Raw genomic sequence first — 8,616 nt, 5'->3', positions numbered from 1 at the left:
CACTTAAGGGAGCCCACCCCTGCCCCAGCCCTGGCACAATCTGTGGGCAAGGCAAGAGCCCCCAAGGGGACACTTGCCTGCCTGTACACTAATGCCAGGAGCCTGGGTAACAAGCAGGAGGAGCTCGTCTGCTCAGTGCAAAGAATTATGATGTGACTGGGATAACGGAGACCTGGTGGGACTCCACACATGACTGGACCACGGGGATAGAGGGCTATACCCTGTACAGGAGGGATCGTGTTGCCAAAAGGGGTGGGGGTGTAGCTCTCTATGTGAAGGAAAGCTACATGTCCCTGCAAGCTGATGTTGGCGACTGGCATGGACAGCTAGAGACCCTCTGGGTAAAAATTCATGGGGAATATGGCACAGGGGACACAACGGTGGGAGTCTACTACAGACCTCCCACTCAAAGTCCTGAGCTTGACCAGGAGTTCGCCCGGGAACTGACTGAGGCCACTTGCTCCAGGACCTTGGTTGTCGTGGGTGACTTCAATTACCCGGACATCTCATGGGAAGATCACTCAGCAAAATCCGAGCGGTCACAAAGCTTTCTCTCGTGCGTGGATGACCTCTACCTGACTCAAGAAGTCTATGGGCCAACGAGAGGCAAAGCGCTGCTCCACCTGGTACTGACTACGGGGGACGACCTAATCGGCGACCTAGTGATTGATGGGAAGCTGGGTGACAGCGACCACAAGCTGATCACCTTCACCATCCGCCGTAAAGCTGGCAAGTCAGTCAGCAACACAGAAGTCCTTGACTTCAGAAAAGCCGACTGTAACAAGCTCAAGAGGCTTGTCGGTCAGGCCCTTAGGGACCATGACCACAGGGAGATAGGAGTTCAAGAAGAGTGGTTGCTTCTCAAGGAAGCGATCCTCAATGCACAAGCTAAATCTATGCCAACACGGAGGAAAGGTAGCAAGAAGGCACAGCAGCCCTCCTGGCTCTCCAGGGACCTAGCGGACCTCCTGTGTCTAAAAAGGAAAGCCTACAAAGGATGGAGGATGGGATTCACCTCCAAGGAGAATTATTCTGCACTGGTCCAGTCCTGCAGGGAGCAAACCAGGAAAGCCAAGGCTGCAACTGAACTCCAACTAGCTTCAAACATCAAGGACAACAAAAAGTCCTTTTTCAGATATGTGGGGAGCCAGAGGAAAAGCAAGGGCAACGTTGGACCCCTGCTAAACCAGATGGGGCAACTGGCAACTGACGCCCAGGAAAAAAACAACCTATTAAATAGGCACTTTGCATTAGTCTTTCATCAGTCCCATGGGACGCCCATGCCTGCTATGGGACAGGGAGATCCGGGTGATAGGGATCCCCTACCCTCCATAAATGCTGACCTCGTGAAGGAACATCTTGAGAAGCTGGATACCTTCAAGTCAACCAGCCCTGACAATCTGCACCCCAGGGTACTCAAGGAGCTGGCGAGCGTCATAGCCCAGCCCCTGGCGCGGATCTTTGAAAAGTCCTGGCGCTCTGGTGTAGTGCCCAAAGACTGGAAGAAGGCCAGTGTGGTACCGATCTTCAAGAAAGGGAGGAGAGTGGATCTGGCTAACTACAGGCCCATTAGCCTGACTTCTATCCTGGGGAAGATCTTAGAAAAGTTTATTAAGGAGGCCATCCTTGAGGGACTGGCCCAGGCTAACATCCTAAGGGATAGCCAGCACCGGTTTGTCGCGGGTAGGTCTTGTTTGACCAATCTCATTTCCTTCTATGACCAGGTGACCTATCACCTGGACGAGGGAGAAGAGATTGATGTCATATATCTTGACTTCAAAAAAGCTTTTGATCTGGTATCCCATGATCACCTCTTGGCCAAACTGCCCAGTTGTGGCCTTGGCTCCACCACGATCCGCTGGCTGGGAAATTGGCTCCGTGGTCGGACCCAGAGGGTTGTGATTGATGGCAGTCACTCACTGTGGTGCCCTGTGACCAGTGGGGTCCCTCAAGGCTCTGTCCTGGGACCCATAGTGTTCAACATCTTCATTAACGATGTGGACATTGGAGTCAGGAGTGGACTGGCCAAGTTCGCCGATGACACCAAACTTTGGGGCAAAGCATCCACGCCAGAGGACAGGCGGGTGATCCAGGCTGACCTGGACCAGCTCAGCAAATGGACAGATGAGAACCTGATGGTTTTTAACACCGAAAAATGCAAGGTTCTCCACCTTGGGAGGAAAAACCTGCAGCACCCTTATAGGCTCGGCAGTGCTACGTTGGATAGCACTACAGAAGAAAGAGACTTGGGGGCCATCATTGACCACAAGGTGAACATGAGCCTGCAATGCGATGCTGCGGCTAGTAAAGTGAGCAAAATGCTGGCTTGCATCCATAGATGCTTCTCGAGCAAATCCCGGGACGTCATTCTCCCCTTGTACTCGGCCTTGGTGAGGCCGCAGCTGGAGTACTGCGTCCAGTTTTGGGCTCCACAATTCAAAAAGGATGTGGAGAAGCTTGAGAGAGTCCAGAGGAGAGCGAGTCCAGAGGAGAGCCACGCGCATGATCAGAGGTCAGGAAAACAGATCTTACGATGACAGGCTGAGAGCCATGGGACTCTTTAGCCTGGAAAAGCGCAGGCTCAGGGGTGATCTGATGGCCACCTATAAGTTTATCAGGGGTGACCACCAGGATCTGGGGGAACGTCTGTTCACCAGAGTGCCCCAAGGGATGACTAGGTTGAATGGTCACAAACTCCTGCAAGACCGTTTCAGGCTGGACATAAGGAAGAATTTCTTTACTGTCCGAGCCCCCGAGGTCTGGAACAGTCTGCCAGCGGAGGTGGTTCAAGCACCTACATTGAACACCTTCAAGAGTAAATTGGATGCTTATCTTGCTGGGATCCTATGACCCCAGCTGACTTCCTGCCCTTTGTGCAGGGGGCTGGACTCGATGATCTCCCGAGGTCCCTTCCAGCCCTGATGTCTATGAAATCTATAAAATCTATGCCTGAAGAAGGGTATTTGTGCCCAGAAGTTTCCAAAGAACAATTTTTCCTACTATTTGAGGCACTGCCAGGTACATGGGCTCAGGCTTAGGAAGGAGGAAAATGATTTTGCTGCCCTCTGTGAGCCGTAGCTGCCAATGGGACCTCAAGGGCTCCCAAGGAAATAAGGATATGGAGCAGGACTGCTTTCAGGAGCCAGCCCCTCCTGCTCTGACTCCTGATGCAGCTTTTTAAAGAGAATGTTGGAGATTTTGGAGACAGAGAAAAAGACCAAGGCAGATCTATTAGGACACTTGGGCTCTCTACCATCAGTTCCAGCCATTTGTGGCAAAGTCTCTGGGACAAGCTTTGAAAGAAACCCCACCCTAAGTTAGCCCTATATAGGAAACTCTGGGTGTTTTCAGGGAGCAGAGTCCCCATACTTGTAGAAGAGGCATTTGAGCTGTGGTTTAATCATGCCTCAGAAACCTAGTTCAGAATATCTGTGACATTCTTGAAATGATTCGAGTCTTATATCTGTCCGCATCAAAAGTCACCATTATGGAACATGTACAACATAAGCAGGGGTACACCTGACATTGAGGTATCCTGGTGCTAGTGCTGGGTGGAGCTCCATGGCTGGGTAAATATGATCTACAGCATCATTGGCAAAAACTTTTGCTGACCCTTCATTCCCATCTCCAGCATAGCTGTGCACCTCTACTGCAAGGGAACCTGGGACTGTTCCCTGGCTGAAATCTGGGAGCAGCTCCCTCCTGGGGAAAGCTGCTTCATTACTCGTGTTCATTAAAGGGTTGAGTCCTGCTTGAAATTTTGCTGTAGAGTGCCCTAAGGGGTTAGTATGGAAGATGTGATGCAATGATTGGGGTCTTGCAGGGTCCTCAGTGGAGAGTCCAGACTCCCATGTGAGGGTGTGTGTTGAGGAGATTGCCTTGCTGGAAAAACCCTGTGGGTATTGTTGCTTCATTCTGCAGCTGCTTTGTTGGCTTGTAGCCCAGAAACAAATATTTGCAGAGGGATGGAAGGGGGTCTCACTCTTCTGGGAAGGCCCCACCCCTGCCTCTACGCAGTTCCTGTAAGCAAGCCCAGCTCACATCCTGGGGGGACAAGCCAGAACACAGGAACCATGAAGGCCAGTGCAGGGCTGCTGCTCACCCTGACTTGTGCCCTCAGCACAGGTAAGGAGCCCTGTCCCAGGTTTCTCTAAAGCAGCTGGGCCTCACTATGAACATGCCCCACAAGGCCAGGGTCTGGGACCAAGGGGCCCTGCTACTGCACCCCCTCCCCAGCTATATGGCACAGGGATGGCACTCAGCCTCCCCTCCGGGCCAATGCAGGGGACCCACATTATGTACCTACACTGTAGGGGACCTGGTGTGAAGTGAGAGCAGTATGATCCAAGGCCAGCTCCTGAGGAAAGGCCTCAGCCACTCTGTTAGGGGTCTGCCCAGGCTGAGCAGCAGCAACCCTCTCTCTGAACCATGTAACAAGCAGAGAGCCCCAGTACAGTTCATGCCTCATGAGGCAAAGGCTTCTATGTTACGTGGCCATCTATGGGCAGCTGAGAGCAGTGGTGAAATCAGCCATTGTTTCCAGATACCAGAGTCTCTATGGTCTAGGCCAGTGGTTTTCAATCTTTTTTTTCATTTGTGGACCCCTTTGGAAATTTCAAATGGAGATGTGGACCCCTTTGAATTGTAAGTGTGGGTATTCATATACTTTTGATTGATCATAGTCATCTCTTGTGGACTCCTTAGACACAGTCTGTGGACCTCCGCAGGGGTCTGTGGACTACAGGTTGAAGACCACTGGTCTAGGCAGAGAAGCATATTCCTGAATTCCTGGATTTGCTTTCTTTCAGCTCCAGCTGCTGGAAAGCTCCTATGAGTGTTGGCCTCTGAGTGTAGGATAGCTCCTGCAACGTGGGTGGGAGACGCTACTTGAGCCCTCGCATTGCCCAGTCAGGTGGGAGCATTTTGGTATGGGGACTGCATGGAAGCTAATGAAAGGTGGGTTGTCTGGATTCAAAGGCTGGTGACTTTCTGGCTCATAGTGCTGTCACGTGAGGGAGCTTCTTGCTAGGAGGAGGGACAGAGAGATTGCTAGGGTTCTGGTAACTACAGTGTGGTCCCATGTTTGTCCCTCACCCCACTGTGGCAACTGCTGCCCCCATGTGTGAGAACAGGCCTGAGCTCCATCTCTGTGAGGCTTGTACAACTGCCCAAAGTTCCTCACTCAGTTGTCCCACCAAAGGCACAGCTGGCACGTGGTCAATACAAACTTTGGCTCCATTAGCTCTGCACTGCCTGCATAGCTACCCCCATGCATCCCAGGCCCCTCCTGGATGCCTGCATGTTGGGCAGTGACAAAAGCCAAGCAGCATTGTCCTCTGCATCCAGGCTGTGGCTAGCTCTGTGCCTAGCTCTGTGCCTTACTGCATCCTTCTAGGCCAGTGCTCCCCTCTCAACAACTTCCAGAGTCGCAAAGCCACTGAGCTGATCTCACTGAGTCTCCAAGGCCCTGCCCTGGTGTCAGAGGAACCCATGAAGGTGGACGAATGTGCCAGACGCTGCACAGCACTGCCAGACTGCAGGTAAGGGCACAGAGTGGAAGGAGGGCAGGCAGCAGCTGCAAACACAGAAGCACATGGGAGTGTGGGAGTGCTTTGTGCAGTGGGGGCTAAGGGGTGATGTGATGGTAACCTATCTGAATGGTGAGAAGACTGTATGGAGTAGTGTTGACCTGAGTGTAGGGTGGCTTAAGTGAGGTGGAATTGTACTGACTCATTTTGAAAAGGATTGTATATAGCAGGGTTGTCCAGCCTGAATATAAGGAGAGTTGTGTGGGGTGGTGCTGGCAGTGTGGATGTAGGGAGAGGTTGGCCTATCTGTGCATGAAGGGACTTGTGTTGGATGGTTTCAACTTGTCTGGGTGTGGGAAAATTAGGAGGCAAGGTGTCATCCACTTTAAAGGGAATTGGAAATAGTAGAATGGAGTGGAGTTGACCTGTCAAGTTGTAGACAAGGATATATGAGGTGCTGCAGTGTTATCTGGGTGTATGTAGGGATGGTGTTGGCCTGTCTGCATGTAGGAAGTCTTGTTTGGAGTAATGGCAGCCTGCCAGGTGTGGGGTGGATTGCATGAGGTTGTGTTGTTTTGTCTCAGTGTGGGAAAGATTGTTTGGGATAGTATCAGCATATCTGAGGGTGAGTAAGTTTGGGGTGGTATCAGGCTGCCTGAATGTGGGGAGGGTTGTGTGAGGTAGTGTGGGCTTCTCTGGGTGTGGGTGGAGCCATATTGGGTGGTGTCAAGCTGTCTTGTTGTGGGCAGAAAAGTATCAGGTGGTGTCAGCCTTCTCTGGGCATTTTTACACATGCTCTAGGAGACGTGGCGGGGTGATGCTTTAATTAGCAAGCCATGCTAATTAAAAGCTCCCAAGGGTCACATGTATCAGTGCCCCCTGCACTAAAAAATGACAGTGGGGCACTTTGAACCGAAGCTTATTCAATGAGCTTTAGTTCAAAGTGCCCCACTGCCATTTTTCAGCATGGGGATCCTGAAACACATGAAGCTAGAGTCTGTCGGAGCACATCAATTTCTGCACTCCAGCAGGCTCAATTAATCGCTCTGGATTTTCAGTGCATGGGAGCCAGCTCCCTGTGCACATATAGGAGCTCTCTGGGTTTAGGGTTGTTGTATTAAATGGTATTGTGTCAGGAGATTGAAAGCAAGAGCAGCAGAAACAGTTGGTTGCAGACCAAACCAAGAACCCAGAGCCACCCACTGCACAGAAACACATGCCCGAGTTGCAGTAGAACCTGTCGATTCCAGACTGGTCTTGTCAGCTATCTTTGGACCCGCAGATAAGGCAGTCATGGAAGACACAATCATCATTATCCTTGACTGTGATGGATTGCTGATGATAATGATGATTGTGTCTGGATACTCAGGAGGTTGTGTAGGATGGTGTCGATCTCTCTGGCTGTGGGAAGATTTGTGTGGAAAAGTGTTGGCTTATCTGGGTGGAGGGAGGGATATGTGGGGTGGCAGTGGTCTATGTATGTGAGGGAAGGGTTGTACAGTCTGTATAGATGTGGCAAGAGTTGTGTAGGGTGGAGTTGTAAGTAGGGAAGGATGTGTAGGGTCATGTCAGTCTGCCTAAGTGAAGGGAGGGCTTGTGAATGCTGTGATGCTGGGGCACATGGAGTGTCCCACAGGAGTGCTGTCAGCATGTCCAGGTGTATGAAGGGTTGTGTGGTGTGGTGTGGTGTGGTATAGGCCCGTCTTGGTGTGGAGAGGCTTATGAGGGGTGGTGTCATCCTGGGGGGAAGTGGGTAGGTTGGGTGGGGGATCAGCCTGTTGGAGTTTGTGGAAGTTCATGCAGCATGGTGTCATTCTCTCCAGATATGGGGAGTATTTCTTGGCTGGGGTAGGACTATCTGGGTATGAGAAGGGATTATATTGCATGCTGCCGACAAGTTTGCCTGTGGCAAGTGGTTTACAAAGTGGTTTTAGGCCTGTCTGTATGGGGGGAAATTTGTGTGGGGTAGTGTTGGTCTGTTTGGATGTGGGAAAGATTGTATCAGGCTTTCTGCATGTGAGAAAGGATGTGTGCATTGGCATTGGCATACGTAGGTTTGGGAAGTATCATGAACGATGTGTGCTCCCTGAGGCTGGGGGGGCGTGGCGACTGTCCGCAGGTGTCAGCAGTGTCGGCAGCGATGTCAGCAGCGGGGGCATGTCAGCAGCGGAGATGTGTTGGCAGTGAGTGGGGACTGTCTGCAGGTGGTGCGGTAGTGCTGACGGCAAGGGCAGACCAAGAGGGGCCTGCCTGCTGGCAGCTGCAGTGATGTTTACGGCAAGGGCCGGCTGAGCAGGGACCGCCCACAGGTGGCTGCAGCAGTGTCTGCAGTGAGGAGAGGACGGTGGCGAGCAGTGACGAGGACGTCGGTGTTGGCCAATTTTGGGGGGGGCACCTATGTGTCACCTATGGGAAGGGTTGTGCAAGGTGGTGTTATTCTAGCTGAATGCGGAGATAGTTGTGTGGGATGATGTTGGCATGTCTGGGTGTAGAGAGGGATATGTGGGGTGATCTCATCATCCTCACTGGATGAGTGTAGGCTTGTGTGTGGCGGTATCAGTCTGGATGTAAGGAGATTTGCATGGTGGGGCCTGACTGCACTTGGAGCAGATTGTAAGGAGTATTGTTGACCTGTCTGGGTATGAGGAGGGCTGTGTGGTGACTTCCAGGTTGCATGGCATTGGCCTATGTGGATGTATCCACAGGGAGGAGGGTAGGTATATTCATTTTTACAGTATATTATTTTGATGGTACAGTGAACATGGAGCTACGAAGGGGCAATGGACTGACCTCTAGTTTCTCCTGTCACTACTCTCGTCTTAGTGTTTTACTCTCGCTGTTACTGCCCTTTCTGTTGGGGCAGTGGAGATGGGGCTGGCTAGGAGCAGGTTTCTGGGATGGAAGCTCCTATAGGAAGCTGTCATCTCTTGGGGAGAAGGGGGAACACTGGGAAATTTAGAGAGTTGGCATTATCCTGCTAAGCCAGAGACATGGTCTGGGGTTGGTGATAATTTTACTCCAGGGCCCTGCTGGGCCTGGTCTCAAAAGGGAGAGGTTCCAGCAGTCACCCTCTTGGGGTAGTAGCTCC

General features: G+C 51.8%; 1 protein-coding gene across 1 annotated transcript in view; it reads left to right on the top strand.

Moving 5' to 3' along the window:
- Window positions 1–4,026: 4,026 nt before the first annotated feature.
- The window catches only part of MST1 (macrophage stimulating 1), a 30,686-nt gene continuing 26,096 nt past the window's right edge, over window positions 4,027–8,616 (top strand). The window contains exons 1-2 of the mRNA XM_090022248.1: window positions 4,027–4,125; window positions 5,396–5,540. Coding sequence (XP_089878374.1) covers window positions 4,074–4,125; window positions 5,396–5,540 — 197 coding nt within the window. The 5' untranslated portion in view covers window positions 4,027–4,073. The remainder of the gene's footprint in view (window positions 4,126–5,395; window positions 5,541–8,616) is intronic.

This window comes from Crocodylus siamensis, chromosome 11 (assembly GCF_052110815.1).
Source record: "Crocodylus siamensis isolate JL-2025a chromosome 11, ASM5211081v1, whole genome shotgun sequence".
In the NCBI taxonomy this organism is placed as follows: Eukaryota; Metazoa; Chordata; order Crocodylia; family Crocodylidae; genus Crocodylus; species Crocodylus siamensis.
The sequence above is the reverse complement of the archived record's forward strand: the minus strand, read 5'-3'. Positions and strand labels throughout refer to the sequence as shown.